This window comes from Pelobates fuscus, chromosome 6 (assembly GCF_036172605.1).
Source record: "Pelobates fuscus isolate aPelFus1 chromosome 6, aPelFus1.pri, whole genome shotgun sequence".
Taxonomy (NCBI): Eukaryota; Metazoa; Chordata; class Amphibia; order Anura; family Pelobatidae; genus Pelobates; species Pelobates fuscus.
The window spans coordinates 43,102,009-43,121,616 of NC_086322.1; the positions used below are offsets into that span (position 1 = coordinate 43,102,009).

Sequence of the window (19,608 nt, forward strand, 5' to 3'; positions counted from 1 at the left end):
ATTTCTCGACAAATGTTCCAGTTTCCATATTAATAAAAGCCATGTGCTACCACAACTCTTCTGGAACCGGGGGCGGAGCCTGACCGGGGAGCTGCACAGACGTGCTTACTCTGAGCTCCGGATCACGGTTAAAGGCAGAAATCAACGGTGCATTCCGCAAATCCTGCACCCCAGTTCACCCTACCTTGTTACACTGGGGCAGAGGTACCGGGGGACACCTTCCGAGACAATATGCCTGCCATACCGCTGAACCGGAGGACCGAGGCCTACACCTCACTGGGCTGGCGAGAGACGGCCGCTCTCCCAGCACACCAAATCATGATGCACCCGCAGTATCGGACTTCCTCCCCCCCCCCCCAGGACCGGTGGGGGTTATCCCGGTCCTTACTAGCAGATATCATCGACCCACAAATGCTGCAAACGGGGACAACACTCCACAGCATGCTCCGAACCAGCAAGCAGTGCCCCACAAAATGGCGTCCGCAAACTTAATTGCTGAGCCTGCTCTCCATCAGCCCCTCCACGAACGTCTGGATGCCCTGCTGCAAAGCTTTTGGGAAAACCTGGAGCAGCGGACGGCACAACGACCACCTAACCGACCAGAGATGGGGGAAAGGCGGGAGGCCGCGAGACAAAGCGGGCATTCCCCGGGCAAAACCGCCATATGCTTACAGGCGGAGAGCCCTTCTAGGCAGGGGCCCAACAGGAGACTCCCTCCTAAACGCCTACCACACCGCAGGAGGGTCGCCCGCCGCCGGCGGCGGAGAACCACCAGGGCCCTCCAAAGCGCCCACAACGGGAAAGACCCGGCCCCGTATCCGTATCCGTATCCGAGTCTGTGGACACAAGGTGTGGGCCCAACTTCAAGCCTGGAGCTGGGGTGAAGCTCCGCGCCGTACTCCAACCACCTCCGTGCTGACCCACCTGACACCTCCGCTGCTGAACTACCGATTACTCCCTTGCTCACCACCAACCATAAGACTGACAGGGATCGGCTGAATGAAACCTAGACCCCGATCATACAAGGCCAGACCACAAGCTGACGGACACTCACAACTTGGCGCAATATTACCTAAGCAATCTACCTAAGAGATATACCTAACCTTATGTTTTGTTTTACTATTTACTGCACCTAAGTTTTATCAGTTGTATTGGTATGTGGGGGCATTAGCTGAGTAATGTTCCTTTAGCCTCTCGGCGCATGCCAGGGCACCCTATGTGACCCACGTATGTTTACTGATGCAGAACTAGGTTTTGCTTCATGAGTTAATATATCCTGTATGCTAAACTTAGATGGCGACCCTCATATAACTCTAATACTCTCGTTTGCTAAGCAAGACCAATTTCTTTACCTACTTCTAGTTTACTCTACCGACATTTCGCATGTTTTTATGTCCCCTATGCTAATGTAAATTGGAGCGAATCCAGCCTGAAATCGTGCTATATTTACTAACTGCATGTCTAGGTAATTATATTGTATTTTGCTATTCCCTTGACTCTCTAACACGTCATGCAGTGATCATGAATATATTCCATAAAAAAACAAAAAATGAGGCATGGTCACTCGGGAAATGTAGTTCTCTGAAAATGTCGATATACTAATCCTGTTTTGTAAACCGTTTATTACATTTCCCTCCCTTTTTCTACCCAATCCTGTATGCTTCAATAAAAGAAAGATTGACAAAAAAAAAAAAAAAAAACTCTTCTGGAACCTCTACCCATTTCCAGGCTTTGCTTGGGATTGGTAATTCTCTAGGGCAGGGATAGGCAACCTTTTACCAGCACTGTGATGTCCCGCAGCGTGCGGGTCTTTTTTTTATTTTTTTATTGAGGTGTGTATGTTGCCGTATTCAGCTTGTGTTATTTATACTGTAGTTGCTTTGTGCGTATATGAGCTTTTATATTGTATATGATCATTAGTAGTTTGTGGTATTGTGTATGATACCTATTAATGTGGGCTGGGGGATGCTTGTAGAGTTGTGTGTGTGGATGGATGCGTCACATTGTGTGTTGGGTAGTTTGGGGTATTGCATATAGGCTGCATGTGGGGATGTGTGCATGTATGTGGATTGTTAGTGGTGTTACGTTTGTGCGGATTGTGTGTGGGCTGTTCGTATTATTGGTATGAAGGGAGTTATTCTGCATTTCTGTGTATATCTAGCAGTGTGGGTGGCTTCCCTGGGATCCAGTGAGGACCAGGTACAGGCCAAGGACAGGACCTGCTGGAGCAGCTGCGTGTCGCTCTACTCCAGTGTGAATTCCTATTCACAAGTGCTGGGAGGAAGTGATCTGAGATCACTTTATCTATGTGCTGCAATGCTTAAATCGAGGATTGCCCTTTACCACCTTTTTGTATTAGCAGATATCTGAAGTTTCACTGGGACTCCTGATAGGCCAGAGCCTATTTGGCTCTAGCAGCCTTGAGTGCCGTGCAAAGACTACTGGAGTGCCATGCATGGCACATGTGCCATAGGTTGCCTACCCCTGCTCTAGGGTCGGCTTTCTTCTCACAATCCGGATCCATTTCTGTAAATCCACAGTGCAATGCAAAAACAATTTAGCTATTTTTTTGATTTCCAATGCTACATTTTTTTTCCTGTTAGGGGTTAGTCGCTATTTAGAGTAATAAATGTACTGGTGGTATAGGACCCTTACAACAAGATTTTGAAATTATATATACACACACAGGACAAGAAATCCGTGTGGATGCAAAAGCAGCTGCCAAATCAAACTTGGTTTAATCCAATCACATTTCATACCAGTCAAAAATGTATTTAAAAATAAATAAATAAATAAATAAATAAAAAAAAATTTAAAAAGCACACAAACTGAAAACAGGGTTTGTTTAAACCGTACCTAGTCGCTTTACTGCATGGACTATCGTAGATCCACTTCCAATGCCAATAGCTTGATTGTTCTGAGGGAAAGGGAAAATAAAATGCATGTCACAAACCAGGTTAATACACCCGTGTATCATGCTGTTCAAATTTCAGTATTCATTACTGCTTGAGTCTGCACAAAGCTATTTGGAAAAGGCGATATTACTGTAAAATAAATATGCATGACTTGATATTGCAAGCAATATTATAATCCCTATAGCTAGAGAGGCACGGGAAACTGACAAAGAGCAATGGCATCAACTCTTGAGCTTTAACATTTTTACAGCCAAGGTGCCATTTGGAACGTGCAGGAACAAACCAGTCTCAACATGCTGGTAAAACCCTTTGTGTCAATGGATGTGATAAGATTCTTCTTTTCTCATACAGGAGAGCAAACAGGCGAGGAAGCAGGAAGATCAGATATAAGATCCGTGTCGTAATTTTTCCATCCACACCACTGCTCATGTGTAGAAATTGCTTTCGATAATGTTATATAATTAAGAAAATGCGTATTCAGAAAAATCCACAAGGGAACAAGAATTCTGCTTTTATTAAGATTAATTGAAAAAAATAAAATAAAAATAAATGCACACATTTTTGTACATAACTCACAGAAATCATGCTCCTTGCAGGAACAGGTTTAAATATTTGAGCATTAAATTCAAACTCATTGAATTAGCCTGGAATCTATACATTGCAATATAAATACAACATAACTCCTTAAACCTTTAAATATAAAAGTTAAACCTGCCTTCAGTAACTTTCTCATGCGGTTTGTAAACAGCTTGACCTTGATAATGTCAAAATGCAGGAGAAAACAGAGGCTGACTGGAAAATAGCCAAGATGGCAGTTCTCAAATGCATAACATAAAGGGACATAATATGAATACTGGAGGGGAAAAAGCCTGGGCTGAGGATACAGGTAACGTTTAGGGAAAAGGTAAATAATGGATTACACCAGCTTAACTCACTACATCCCCAAATAGTGTTTTTGGATGATGTAATCCATTAAGGATATAATTTGTCAATTACCTATTAACTAACATATCAGGGACAGACCAATCATCAATTCCACCGATTATTAGAGCCTATATACATTTTACCAATAATCGGTATTGACCTTGTAATTTACTGATGACTTAGCACACCCAGTCACCACACGCTGTTTTCTGCATCCAGAAACTCTAGCCGCCAGCCAATGAAGCACCACGTCGTGGCCTCACGTCACCCCTTTCTATGCGGAGCTCAGCTGAAGGCGAGACTGGGAATAATCTACTGTAATGTACTCGGCTAGCTGACAGAGTGATAGGAGTGTGGTTGCGGCAATCAGCAATCAGACTCCTATCCGTAACAGCACTGTACATGCTTTGATCGGAGATGTACTGGATGCCTGAGCATGATAGGAGTGTGACCGCTGTCAGCATGTTCAGTTAATACCAGATTTGTGTAGAAAGTTTTGTTACTTCTTCAAAACTTTAAATGCACAGAATATCAGCACCAATTATTGGCAATGAGCCCAAAAGGCGAACGATATTCGGTATCGGCTCTGGAAAAATGGTATCTGTCAATCCCCATTACTCACATGCTCAAGAGATATCTTAAAGCAGAAAATGTGTTTTCCTTGTTTAAATGTGCTGCCTCTGTAAGGGTTTGGGGTTAAGATATGTACAGTACTTAGCTTCCTGGCAGTCACACGGTTTAACTATACACATGAGCGATTTTGCACAAGTTAAACAGAAGGCTAGCAAAGCATCCCTGCCCTGATACGTCTAATAAAAACTCTGCCAAAGTAATGTCACCTGATTAAACACAATGCGGTGTATAATACCCGGCCCTCCCTCGGTACACAGCACATAATACCTTCACGTGGTTGTCTACAGCCGCATATCCTGCAAGTTTCTTGGCCTCTTCAACCATTCTGCTGACGGTAGTGAACAGCCGGCGCTGGATCATGCAAGGTCCTTAATAAAAAAAGACTGGGGTCCAAGCTGTCTAAACAAAAAGACAGAGTAGCATTATAGTTACTTTATTGCAATCCTAATTCACAAATTGCACCTACATAGCTTTCATTCATACAGACAACATACAGGTTACAAATGTGAGAAGCACAAAGCATCTGACTGTATGTAGATTTTGGGATCCAAGCTCTTTAACACTCTTTGCATCTCTATATTTACAGAGTTAATCCACAAATAACCTTTTGAATAGGGAGTCAACACAGTAACTAGTGTACTGAAGGCCAGCCTGCACAATGTAAGCCACATTACCATACTAGGATCAATTTACTCACACAAAAAAAATAAACTTCATGGATTAGTGAATCAATCTAATGAATTGGAAACTGAGCGAAGTTATAGGTTTGTGCTGCTTTCGTTTCAGACCCATTTCTTCGTTTATATATACACACACAAACACACACACAAAATGGGCTGATACATATAAATCTCCACCCACTTTGCATCCATGTAATTAACATGTGATTGCACATTTTCCATTTTTTATCCAGATAGGTGTGTCCAAAAAAAAAAAAAAAAGCCAAACATTTGTGTAGTTTTGGCTTCTGAAATATTATACTTATTTTAGGCCATGTGACCTCATTCTCCACCCAGTTTGCAAACCATGTAGTGAATCAAATAGAAATATACTATTGTGCTTGTGCCAATTCCATGAGTGTTTGCGTTTGGGGTAAATATAGGAGAGCAGGGATTTGCATTTCTGACTACTAACAAAAAATTAAATTTTTGCAACACAAATACTGCACAATACCTGCAAAACCAAAACGGCACAAATGTTTTTAGGGCACATATCAAAGAAATAGGGTTTATTTTTATTCACTTTATAAAAACACGTGGTGCCAAGTTTACACAACTTTCTTTAATACCCTTAAGTAAGTTCTGTAGTTTAATATCTACCATTAGGTCACTCTTCTTCAATTGGTCCAGGGATATAATAATCCCAAAGTGGTCCAGTGTGTGTCAATATTTACATTGAAGCGCTAGATTATACCATCGTAACATAGACAGTGTGTTAGATCACAACACCCCAGAATCAGTCTCGCACAAGGTGTCCTTAGGAATTTGCAGCTAGATAAGTCACACAGGGGATTCCAACACAGAATGATATATGTTGATAAAAACCGTACCTTGTTAAACACAGAAAATCCCGATAATTTCTTGTCAAAGCAGTGAGGAATGCTGACAGACTGAGCTGTTCTGCTTTCTCACTTCCTTAACGCAGCCCTAACATGTCAAATTGCCAAAGACAATTAGGGCAAAAATAAGCAAGACGAAACTGAAGGAATTACAGTGCAAAGTAATAAGATAAGAAGACAGGCACCATTGGAACGCAAGACCAAAAGTGCAGTATGTAGTTGCTAAACAAGCACTTGCTTTCCTGCTCCATATTGCATCATGCTTCTTTGGCCAAATGTAGACAAGCAGTATGCCCAAAGTACAACACATGGGAACCATCAATTGCACAGTCTGCTTTCTACAGCCAAAATCTGTCCCCAGCGGCAGGCAGGGACGCAGCAGAGCTGGAGTTCATTCCACCGCCAACAAGGGGGATATGAGCAATGAACAACATAGATGGGTTAGCAATAGTGATGTCGCAAACATAAAATTTTCGGTTCGCGATCGGCCAACGCGAACTTCCGCAAATGTTCGCGAAAGGGCGAACCGCCATAGACTTCAATAAGCAGGCGAATTTTAAAACCCACAGGGACTCTTTCTGGCCACAATTGTGATGGAAAAGTTGTTTCAAGGGGACTAACACCAGGACTGTGGCATGCCGGAGGGGGATCCATGGCAAAACATCCATGGAAAATTACATAGTTGATGCAGAGTCTGGTTTTAATCCATAAAGGGCATAAATCACCTAACATTCCTAAATGTTAAAGATAAAGATGGCGGGGGGGGGGGACGATGACCTACTGTCCTCCCCCCCCCCGGCCCCCACCCCTGAGCGGTGGGTGGGGGCCCTAAATAAAGATAGGGGGGGGGACCTACTGTCCTCCCCCCCGGCCCCCACCCCTGAGCGGTAGGTGGGGGCCCTAGATAAGAATGGTGGGGGGTGGAGACCTACCGTCCTCCCCCCGGCCCCCACCCCTGAGCGGCGGGTGGGGGCCCTAAATGAAAATCCCCCCCAATCAAGGTGACTAGGGGCCCCAAGCCCCTAGCCACCACCCCCACCCCCCCATCAAACTATCCCCTACCTACCCCCCTCACCCTAAAAATAGTGAGGGGGGAATAAAATAACTAAAATAACTAACCTGTAAAAAAAATTAAACTTACCATTTGACGTCTTCTTTTTTTTTCTAAAATCTTCATTTTTCAGCCCCAAAAAATGCCAAATAAAAAGCCATCAAACCGACGAACTTAAAGGGAAACTCCAGTGCCAGAAAAACGATCCGTTTTTCTGGCACTGGAGGGTCCCTCTCCCTCCCACCCACCAATCCCCGGTTACTGAAGGGGTGAAAACCCCTTCAGTGACTTACCTGGGACAGCGGCGATGTCCCTCGCCGCTGTCTCCGCCTCCGCGACGCTCCTCCTAATGATTACGTCGGCCGGTGGGCGAGACTAATCTCGCTCACCGGCCGAGGAGACCTAATGCGCATGCGCGGAAATTCCGCGCATGCGCATTACGTCTCCCCATAGGAAAGCATTGAAAGATCATTTCAATGCTTTCCTGTGGGGTTTTGAGCGACGCTGGAGGTCCTCACACAGCGTGAAACCTGTGCTAGAACCCAGGAAGTGACCTCTAGTGGCTGTCTAATAGACAGCCACTAGAGGTGGAGTTAACCCTGCAATGTAAATATTGCAGTTTATGAAAACGGCAATAATTACACTTGCAGGGTTAAGGGTAGTGGGAGTTGGCACCCAGACCACTCCAATGAGCAGAAGTGGTCTGGGTGCCTGGAGTGTCCCTTTAAAATAAAACAAAAATCCCGAGTGCAAAAAAAAAAAACAGACGAAAAAGAAAAAAAACAGAGCGCAAAACAATAATCCATCTTCACCCATGGAGGGCTCCGCGCAGACTGAGCTACGCAGGGCGGGGGAAGGCTTATGAAGCCTTGCCCCGCCCTGCAATTAGGCTAAGAACAGTTCTTTGGAATTTTCCCACGCTGTGTAAAATGACAAAGAGCACTCTGATTGGCTTAAACCCACCAATCAGAGTGTTCTTAGCCTAATTGCAGGCCGGGGCAAGGCTTTATAAGCTTTCCCCCGCCCTGCGTAGCTCAGTCTACGCAGAGCCCTCCATGGGTGAAGATGGATTTTTTTTTGCGCTCAGGTTTTTTTTTGCGCTCGGGTTTTTTATTTTATTTTAAGTTCGATGGGTATGATGGCTTTTTATTTGGCCTTTTTTGGGGCTGAAAAAAAAAGATTTTAGAGAAAAAAAAGAAGACGTCAAATGGTAAGTTTAATTTTTTTTACAGGTTAGTTATTTTAGTTATTTTATTCCCCCCTCACTATTTTTAGGGTGAGGGGGGTAGGTAGGGGATAGTTTGATTTGAGTGGGGGTGGGGGGGTGACTAGGGGCTTGGGACCCCTAGTCACCTTGATTGGGGGGGTGGGGGATTTTTATTTAGGGCCCCCATTCGCTGCTCAGGGGTGGGGGCCAGGGGGGGGACAGTAGGTCCCCCCCTTATTGTTTTCTTAGGGACCCCACGCACCACTCAGGGGTGGGGGCCGGGGGTGGGGGGGGTAGTTCCCCCCACATTCTTATCTAGGGCCCCACCCACCACACAGGGGTGGGGGCCAGGAGAGAGGACAGTAGGTCCCCCCTTATTGTTTTTTTAGGGCCCCCACCCTCCGCTCAGGGGTGGGCGGGGCTGAGGACGGTAGTTCCCCCCCACCATTCTTATCTAGGGCCCCCACCCACTGCTCAGGGGAGGGGGCTGGGGGGAGGACGGTAGTTCCCCCCACCATTCTTATCTAGGGCCCCCACCCACTGCTCAGGGGTGGGGCCAGGAGGGAGGACAGTAGGTCCCCCCCTTATTGTTGTTTTTAGGGCCCCCACCCAGCGCTCAGGGGTGGGGGCCGGGGAGGACGGTAGTTCCACCATTCTTATCTCGGGCCCCCACCCACTGCTCAGGGGTGGGGGCCGGGGGGAGGACAGTAGGTCCCCCCCTTATTCTTTATTTAGGGCCCCCACCCACCGCTCAGGGGTGGGGGCCGGAGGACGGTAGTTCCACCATTCTTATCTCGGGCCCCCACCCAGGTCCCCCCCCTTATTCTTTATTAAGGGCCCCCACCCACCGCTCAGGGGTGGGGGAGGACAGTAGGTCCCCCCCCCTTGTTTTTTTAGGGCCCCCACTCACCGCTCAGGGGGAGGGGGAGGATGGTAGGTCCCCCCCCCACCATTCTTATCTAGGGCCCCCACCCACTGCTCAGGGGTGGGGGCCGGGGGAGGACAGTAGGTACCCCCCCTCTCTTTATTTAGGGCCCCCACCCACCGCTCAGGGGTGGGGGCGGGGGGGAGGACGGTAGTTCCCCCCACCATTCTTATCTAGGGCCCCCACCCACTGCTCAGGGGTGGGGCCAGGAGGGAGGACAGTAGGACCCCCCTTTTTGTTTTTTTTAGAGCCCCCACCCAGCGCTCAGGGGTGGGGGCCGGGGAGGACGGTAGTTCCACCATTCTTATCTCGGGCCCCCACCCACTGCTCAGGGGTGGGGGCGGGGGGAGGACAGTAGGTCCCCCCCTTATTCTTTATTTAGGGCCCCCACCCACCGCTCAGGGGTGGGGGCCAGGGGGGGAGGACAGTAGGTCGCCCCCCCCTTGTTTTTTTAGGGCCCCCACCCACCGCTCAGGGGTGGGGGCCGGGGGGAGGGGGAGGATGGTAGGTCCCCCCCCACCATTCTTATCTAGGGCCCCCACCCACTGCTCAGGGATGGGGGCCGGGGAGGACAGTAGGTCCCCCCCTCTCTTTATTTAGGGCCCCCACCCACTGCTCAGGGGTGGGAGGACAGTAGGTCCCCCCCACCTTATTGTTATTTATGGGGCCCCCACCAGCCGCGCAAGGGGGGGGGGGGGAGGTTATTAGGTTTTTATTTTTTTTATTATTTTTTACACAGGCTGCTCACTAGACATGCCCCTACTCGCGGTATAGCGAGTAGGGGCATATTATTTACTAATACTTAGTAATCTTTAGGTTACTGGCTATGGGGGGGGGGGTAATGTATAATAAGCACAGGTTACTGGCTATGGGAGGATAATGTATAATAAACACAAACACAAAAAAAATGAATGCAGCTTCAGAATTAATCTAAATTGTATGCCGTCTAGGAGGTGGGAGGGTATGCTGCTGATTGGCTGGAATGTGTCTGCTGACTGTGAGGTACAGGGTCAAAGTTTACTCAATGATGATGAATAGGGGGCGGACCGAACATTGCATATGTTCGCCGTCCGTGACGAACGCAAACATGCTTTGTTCGCCAGGAACTATTCGCCAGCGAACCGTTCGGGACATCACTAGTTAGCAATTTTGAAAACGTAGGATCCATCTTAAAATTTGTACTGCCCATTTACATTAAAATGGGATGCTATAGGCATAAAAACAACTTTATTCAAAACAATATAGAGGGCTATATAGTGTTTAACAAATATACATACTTATTGCTAGGGTTATTGATGTGTCTCCATCAGAATAAAGTAAAGTAATCAAATCATTTTTTTATTTATTTTTTTTACACGGTTTTGGTTAGCAGCAAATAAAGATAACCGATGTATTGTAAATATATTATATTGTAACTATATGCTGTTGATATACTATATTGCAGCTATGGTTAAATGCGCAGGTGACTTACAGAATATAGAGCCCATCCTCCACTCTATAAAATATATTTTTAAAATGTTGTTATTAATTAGAAATATATAATACATAACCATAAAATACAAATAAATTAAATAAAAGTAGCAGAGGACAGAAGCAAAATGGCCAGAGCTGTATATCCTAAATAGGATGAATGTCAATACCTACCTATCAGTCCGGTGTAGCCGAATAGATTACAGAAAGTCACAAGTCTTAGACAAGATGAATATAGCATATAAATGCTTGTCACTTGGCCAATAAACAATGTCAGGAGCCGGGGAATAGTAGAAGGCTCTGAAAAGCTGCACTCCACGTGGCTAATTTGATAAAGCTCCGCCTCTGCTCTGGCCCACCAGTGACGCATTTCGCATACGTTGCTTCTCAGATTGGTGAGATGCGTTTCAGCCTCCTTTGAGAATACATATACCACCATAACAAATCAACCCCCACAAGGGAAGCACTTAATAGTGCATCTGGTGGAAGATATTTATAAACACACTAATGATGGGGTTTTTTGGATGTAAAAAAAAAAAAAAAAAAAAAAAAAAAAAAAAAAAAAAATCAATGCTTCCCCATAGGATTGGCTGAGACTGACAAAGAGACAGATCAGGGGCAGAGCCAGCAAAATTCATACACAGCCCTGGCCAATCAGCATCTCCTCATAAATATGAATTGAATCAATGAATCTCTATGAGGAAAATTCAGTGTCTGCATGAATTGTTCTGTATAGAACTGCTCTTTGTTGTAATCAACAGACAATAAGTCACTAATTACAATGGAACACTCTCTGTGATCCAAAACTGCAAGAAAACGACGGCTCCATATTGGGAAGACATATGAATAAATGACACAAGTTCTTTGTTTGATTCTATTTTAAAGTTATCATTCTATTCTTTAACCCCTTAAGGACCAAATTTCTGGAATAAAAGGGAATTATGACATGTCACACATGTCGTGTGTCCTTAAGGGGTTAAGGGGCCACTGCCATGCGTAATAATTCATAGTCCTACTTTAAAATCACCTCATTTGTTTTATCCTTCTCACTGTGCTAGTTGTCAAGTTATCACATTTGTAAAAGCAAAGTAATGTCCAGCCTGCAAACCAGTCAATCCCTGAGGCTACGTATCTCTTCCAACAGATCAATGTTTGGCATTATTAAAGGACCACTATAGTGCCAGGAAAACACTCGTTTTCCTGGCACTGTAGTGCCCTGAGGGTGCCCCCACCATCAGGGTCCCACTCCCGCCGGGCTGGATGGAAAGGAAGGGGTTAAACACTTACCTTTCTCTTCCTCCTTTCCCCGTCATCGGCTGAATGCGAATGCGCGGCACGAGCATTCACCCAGTCTCATAGGCACGCGTTCTCAACGCTTTCCTATGGACGCTGGCGTCTTCTCACTGTGAAAATCACAGTGAGTAGCGCGGAAGCGCCTGTCAATGAGACAGCCACTAGAGGCTGGATTAACCCATAGGTAAACCTAGCAGTTTCTCTGAAACTGCTATGTTTACAGCAGAAAGGGTTAACCCTAGCTGGACCTGGAACCCAGACCACTTCATTAACCCCTTAAGGACACATGACATGTCTGACACGTCATGATTCCATTTTATTCCAGAAGTTTGGTCCTTAAGGGGTTAAGCTGAAGTGGTCTGGGTGCCTATAGTGGTCCTTTAACAGTCAACCGTGATTAACTGAACACAAGTTAGATACATAAGTCAGTCTCATATCTGTAGTTTTATCAATGCATTTATTTTGTTAATCGAATTTATATAATTTTTCTAATTAGATGTGCACTAGTCGTATTTCATCACATGCTTTCCAATGAACTATTAGCAGTTACACATACTGTATCCAACATAAATCTGTCACACTGTTAGAAGTCTTGTGTTCACACAACCGTCTCTATTGCTGCATTAAAGCTTCAATATAAAAGGGGAATTGTTTAGGGATTCTGGACATTGCTAAGAGCACAAAGCTTTAACTAGAACATCCCACATCCTCTAGTGCAGGCTTCCACAAATTCCGGTCCTCCAGATGTTGCTGAACTACAACTCCCATGATTCTCAGCCTATTTCATTCATAGAATCATGGGAGTTGTAGTTCAGCAACATCTGGATGGCCGGAGTTTTGGGAAGCCAGACCTATTGATTTTCAAGCTACATGACCTACAACAAAAATAAAAAATACTCCCCTAATGACGTAGCTTTTAATAAACATTGCTTCTAATTCATTGTGCTTTCCAGCTTTTGTAAAACAAAACAAACCTCTAAATGTGTGCTGGTGCAAGCGTGTGTCCTTATTTCATCTCCTCAAATGGTTACACCAAGCGCCAAAACCACTTCATCTTAATGATATAGTTTTGGTGCACAAACACTGTAGAATATAGCCATATTTACATCTAGCTGACAGCCACTAGAGGTACTTCCTCACTGAAAACTTTCACTTACTAAAAGTCTTCGAGTTCAGGTGAACACTGGGAATGCAGCTCACTGAGAAACATTAGACTCAGTGCCTCTCCACAGCGATAACAGTGAGAAGCATTGTATTGGGGGAAAAAAAAAAATCATTCTGACAGATGATTGCAGAAGATTAGCAGCAGCTGCTTGGAGGATACTGGGTAGTATTTTTAACAAGTGTGGGGTATCCATAACCTAAAAAGGTAAGGAACACACTAACATTAAAGGATTACTATAGTGACACTATAGTGCCGAGAGGGTGCCCCCACCCTCGGGGTCCCCCTCCCGTGGCGCTGAAGGGGTTTAAAACCCCTTCAGCCACTTACCTTAATCCAGCATCGGGTTCCCTTGGCGCTGGTGACCTCTCCTCCCCCGCCGACGCCAGCTCCCCCGTCAGTAGAGTTAAATGCGCATGCGCGGCAAGTGCTGCGCGCGCATTCAAAGTAATCATAGGAAAGCATTTCTTGATGCTTTCCTATGGACGCTTTGCGTGATGGAGGCATAATATGCCTCCAGCGTCGCAGATGCGCCTCTAGTGGCTTTCCGGAAGACAGCCACTAGAGGCTGGCTTAACCCCAAATGTAAACATAGCAGTTTCTCTTAAACTGCTATGTTTGCATCTGAAGGGTTAAAACCTGAGGGACCTGGCACCCAGACCACTTCATTGAGCTTAAGTGGTCTGGGTGACTATAGTGGTCCTTTAAATAAAAATAATAAAATTATATATATATATATATATATATAAAAGAAACACTAACAAGTATTCCTAACAGAGTATTTTACTATATATTTAGAGCATTTTATGAGTTTTTCTTTTAATCCTTGAGGCCACTACTCCATCATGACTGATATCAATAATAATGTTCTTAGTTAATCCAACACATCCTACAGGAGCAGGGGGGCTAGTGTGCATGCACAGCAATTACTATTCTGTACCACTCAGCACCTCCTCATGCATCTCTATGGGGAGAGTTTGTGGTCTTTATGCCGTGCTAAAAGATACTAAACGTCAGTTCTGCATACATTGCAGCACTATACCAGGAAGACTTTATTTTTAGATTAGGCAGAATTCATTAAGAGGATGAAGGCTTAGTCTCTTTGCACGAGAAACACTAAATTAAAGGCACAATGAAGTGGTTGTGTTGATGAGGACCCAGACAGTCTTACTTTAAGAGGTTAAACGGTTTGTTAATGGTTTAACTCCAAACTCTAGAAGATGGAGTGCGATACCACTACTCATATAATTCCTATGAAGATCAGAAGCTTCAATCAGGAAGCCTCTGCACTACTGATAGGCTGAGATCTTCTCAACTGCACCTTGATAGGAAGTACAGGGACAGAACCATCAGGTGTCATCTCCCAGAGTTTGGGTTTAGACTGTAACAATATTTACCTTTAAACTGTAGTGGTTGTAGTGTTTATAGTGTCCCTTTAAAGCCCATCAAGAGAATGCAGAACACTCTTAAAGAAACACTAAAGACCGAATCAATGCTTTCCTATGGGTATTTGCAATTCGCTGGACGTCCAGCGTAGTTTCATGAAGCTAAACACCAAGAAGCTGCAGTAGGCACCTCTAATGGCTGTGTGTCAGACAGCCCACAGAGGCAGTCTTAACCCTGCAATTTAAACATTGCAGGTTCTCCAAAACTGCAATGTGCTCAGATGCAGGGCTAAAGTGGACAGGAGCACTGTAGCCAGCCCACTTCAATGCCCCTTTAAGTAACTGTCTTACCTCACAGATTCAATCCTGCAAACATTACAGCTGATGTATCAACATCAACACTCCTGCAATGTACAGGGTGACCACATTATAGTTGTATCTTTCAGTCATTTCACATTCAGCCACTAAAAGCATGCGAATATAGAATTGTAAATAAGTAGATGTATGCACATTACAGAACAAGAAGTATGAGATGAGCAGAATGAAGCATTTTGCAATATACCTGCTTACACCTACCTGGCAAACTGTGCATTGCACACCAGTTAAAATAAGATGAATTAGAAGCAATTCAGATTTACCAATAAAACTCTCTGAACAGGGCAAACAGCCCAGGACTGTAATTCATATAATTCAGATCAAACAGGTAGTTTATAGTTTTTTTTTTGTTTTTTTTTACTGAACGCATAATGCTGTTTCCTTTAGGAGAGCACAATTTGTGCCTTCCAGTACATGCAGCCCCCCAGACTCACCGTGACAGGTCCTGTGTCTGCAGCAATGTGCTCACACTGAGAACATCATGGTCCCTTCCCAGTACTGCACTGGGGCTGAGTGATGTCACGCCTGGGGGCGGAGCATCATGCATGCTGTAGGAGGGACTGCTTTAAAGGGACAGATGAGACAGGCTCCCTGAATGACAGCTAGAGGTGTGGAATTAGCTGGTATCATATGGGAGTTTAATGCACATTTATTTTTATTTTTTTTATTTTTTTATCAAAGCTCAAGGTTTTTTTTTGGGTTTTTTTATATGCTATGCCTGGTTGTGCAGAGTACTCAAAACCCATGAGGTGTTTTTTTTTAACACACCAGTCTTACACATGTTTAGTTAGAGGATTATTATTATTATTATTATTATAATATTTATAGAGCACCGTCAAATTCCGCAGCGCTTTACAATGGGTGGACGAACAGACATGTAGTTGTAACCAGACAAGTTGGACATACAGGAACAGAGGGGTTGAGGGCCCTGCTCAATGAGCTTTCATGCTAGAGGGATTGGGGTAAAATGACACAAAAGGTAAGGATATGATTATACAAAGGAATAAGCTTGTCGCAAACATCTAATACTATTTTACTAGACCTACTCTAGTCAACAGTGAGCTGAGAGACACCTTAACATGAAGAATTAGGTAGCGTGCTCAAACTAAATTCACTAATCACTGAATTTTACTCCGATTGATAAGCTTCGGTATAATGTGCTATATGGATTTTCAATAACACTATGTACAAAAGTATTGGGATCCTCCTCTTAATTATTAAATTCAGGTGTTTATATCAGACCCCTTGCCACAGGTAAAACTAAGCACCTAGCCATGCAGTCTGAATTTATAAACATTTGGGGGGGAAATGGATAGTTGAAGAGCTCAGTGAATTCAAACATGGTACTGTGATAGGATGCCACCTTTGCAACAAGTCAGTTTGTTAAATTTCATCACTTCTAGATTTTCCATAGTCAACTGTAAGTAGTATTATTGGAAAGTGGAGGTGTTTAGGAACAGCAGCAACTTAGCAACGAGGTGGAAGACCATGTAAAGTCACAGAGAGGGGTCGCAAAGTGCTGAGGCGAATGGTGTGTAAGAGTCGCCAATACTCTGCTGATTCCATAGCGGAAGAGTTCCAAACTTCCACTGGCATTAATATCAGCACAATATTGTGGCGGATTTTTTATGGAATAAGTTTCCATGGTCAAGCAGCTGCATGCAAGCCTCACATCACCACGTACACTGCCAATCGGTGGATCGAGTGGTGTAAAGCACGCCGTCACTGGATTCTGGAGCAATGGAAATGTGTTCTGTGGGGTGACGAATCATGCTTCTCTGTTTGGCAGTCTGATGGACGGAAGCCAGGAGAACGTTACCTGCCTGACTGCATTGTCACAACTGTAAAGTTTGGTGGATGAGGGCTGTTTTTCACGGGTTTGTAAAGCCCCTTACTTCAAGTGAAGGGAAATCTTAATGCTTCACCACCAAGATATTTTGGACAATGCTATGCTTCCAACTTTGTGAGAACAGTCTGGGGAAGGCTCTTTTCTATTCCAGCATGACTGTGCCCCAGTGCACAAAGCAAGGTCCATAAAGACATGGTTGGATGAGTTTGGTGTAGAAGAACTTGACTGCCTGTGCACAGCCCTGATCTCAACCCCATTGAACATCTTTGGGATGAACTGAAATGGAGATTGCGAGCCAGGCCTTCTCGTCCAATATCAGCCTGACCTCACAAATGCTCTATTGGATGAATGGGCAAAAGTTCCCACAGAAACACTCCAAAATCTTGTGAAAAGCATTCCCAGAAAAATGGAAGCTGTTATTCCTGCAAAAGGGGGAACAGCTACAAATTAATATCTCAAAAAGGAAAGTCTCTATAGGTACAGTGTAGACCTTGAGTAAATGTTCTTCTGTTCTCGCTTTGGAATCGCAGTGGTTGGATATGAAACACAAAAGCAGAGAAGGGGGGGACCAATAGTGCAAAACCGTATGGTAGAGAGGATCACGAACAACACAGACGTAGAGAAATGCCAACTTACAATTTTTAGAGCTAAGCCCAGCTCTAGGTAAAACAGCTTACAGTGGTATTTGATACTCCCCACATGTAGGATATAACTGGGCAATTGGAGTCTCCACACGATTCTTTAAAACTTCTGAGACAGACGTCAGCATATAAAAAATATAAAAAAAAAAAACCCAATGGTGCAATAACTTAGGTAGTACTGCAACAACAGACAACACAGAGGTCCTAAGAGTGCCAACTTACAATTTAGAGAGCTATAACCAGCTCTGAGTAAAACAGCATACAGTGGTATTTAAACTCCCCACGTGTAGGATATTCCTCTAGTGATGCTTGTAGTGCCGGTCTTATGAAAAATAAAATCACAAGAGAGGGCCCAAAGTGTTTTTCTTATGTAAAAATGACTAAGTGATAAAAAGAAACGTACTTACAGTGTTCAGAGCAGCCACACTGCTCTATGAACCAAGCGTAGGTGGAATAATCCCCACCAGGGATTTCTTTTGCAGTACTGGATCTTGTTAAAAATGATGATAAAAAGATCAGCCAGGATAAAACAGCAGCATATAAAGTAAATGAACTAACCCAAAGTAAAAGGTAGTAACAAAATACTTTAATATAAAACAGAGTAAAAATACACAACGCGTTTCGCCAAACAGTAGGCTTTTTCAAGTGTACACTTGAAAAAGCCTACTGTTTGGCGAAACGCGTTGTGTATTTTTACTCTGTTTTATATTAAAGTATTTTGTTACTACCTTTTACTTTGGGTTAGTTCATTTACTTTATATGCTGCTGTTTTATCCTGGCTGATCTTTTTATCATCATTTTTAACAAGATCCAGTACTGCAAAAGAAATCCCTGGTGGGGATTATTCCACCTACGCTTGGTTCATAGAGCAGTGTGGCTGCTCTGAACACTGTAAGTACGTTTCTTTTTATCACTTTGTCATTTTTACATAAGGAAAACACTATGGGCCCTCTCTTGTGATTTTATTTTTCATAAGACCGGCACTACAAGCATCACTAGAGGAATATCCTACACGTGGGGAGTTTAAATACCACTGTATGCTGTTTTACTCAGAGCTGGTTATAGCTCTCTAAATTGTAAGTTGGCACTCTTAGGACCTCTGTGTTGTCTGTTGTTGCAGTACTACCTAAGTTATTGCACCATTGGGTTTTTTTCTTTTATATATTTTATATGCTGACGTCTGTCTCAGAAGTTTTAAAGAATCGTGTGGAGACTCCAATTGCCCAGTTATATCCTACATGTGGGGAGTATCAAATACCACTGTAAGCTGTTTTACCTAGAGCTGGGCTTAGCTCTAAAAATTGTAAGTTGGCATTTCTCTACGTCTGTGTTGTTCGTGATCCTCTCTACCATACGGTTTTGCACTATTGGTCCCCCCCTTCTCTGCTTTTGTGTTTCATATCCAACCACTGCGATTCCAAAGCGAGAACAGAAGAACATTTACTCAAGGTCTACACTGTACCTATAGAGACTTTCCTTTTTGTGTTATCGTTTTCGTTTATTTTATCCAGCGCACCCTGTATTTGTTGTTTTTTGTTTTCTCCATTTTCTGAAGGGTTTGAGGGTAGCCCTTCCTTTCAGGTGTGCAGCTTTTTTTTTTTTTTTTCCCCTTGTGATCAGTACTGTAGCGCTGTTCCCCTCCCACCTTTTCTCACTACAAATTAATATCTATCTATGTATTTAGAATGCCATGTCAAAAAAAGTCCCTGTTAGTGTAATGGTCATGTGTCCCAATACTTTTCTCCAGTGTATATAAAGGGTGATAGATACATGGAACAGTATACCAGTGGACACTGTAAAGGCTATTAGTGATATAGAAAGGGTAGTAGATATTTGGAACAGCCTTCCAGTGTAAGTGGTAGAGGCTAACAGTAAATGTATGTACTGCATGTGTATAATGTATGTCATATACACACAGTATGCATACAGAATGTATACAATAGCAAATTAGGGAGCTATCTTCTAAGCAGCTAAAAAATAAAAAAATAATACAAGCCTTTTTTTATCTTCAGGCAAACTCTTTCTAATGGTACCCTTATGTGAGACTGGCATTTTAGGAATACCAAAATAGAGAGCTATCTTCTAAACCAGACCTGCAACAAGCAACCTGCCAAATGATTTTGGGCAGCCAACAAAATATGTAGAGGATGTAAAAAGTTATGCACAGGCAAAGCACTCATTACAACATCTTTACTTTCAGGAAAATATGTTGTAATTAGT

General features: G+C 43.9%; 1 protein-coding gene across 4 annotated transcripts in view; it reads right to left on the bottom strand.

Annotated features, from left to right (window-relative positions):
* The window catches only part of RPIA (ribose 5-phosphate isomerase A), a 37,114-nt gene extending 21,711 nt beyond the window's left edge, over positions 1-15,403 (bottom strand). Inside the window, exons 1-3 of one of the 4 annotated variants that reach the window (XM_063459816.1) lie at positions 15,333-15,403; positions 4,740-4,867; positions 2,857-2,917 (exon numbers count right to left, since the gene is read on the bottom strand). In XM_063459816.1, the coding sequence (XP_063315886.1) occupies positions 2,857-2,917; positions 4,740-4,832 (154 nt within the window). In that variant the 5' untranslated portion in view covers positions 4,833-4,867; positions 15,333-15,403. Of the gene's footprint in view, positions 1-2,856; positions 2,918-4,739; positions 4,872-4,966; positions 4,986-6,021; positions 6,042-15,332 lie in introns of those variants that run through there. The other 3 variants (XM_063459815.1, XM_063459814.1, XM_063459817.1) reach the window with 3 other exon arrangements.
* Between the last annotated feature and the right edge of the window lie 4,205 nt (positions 15,404-19,608).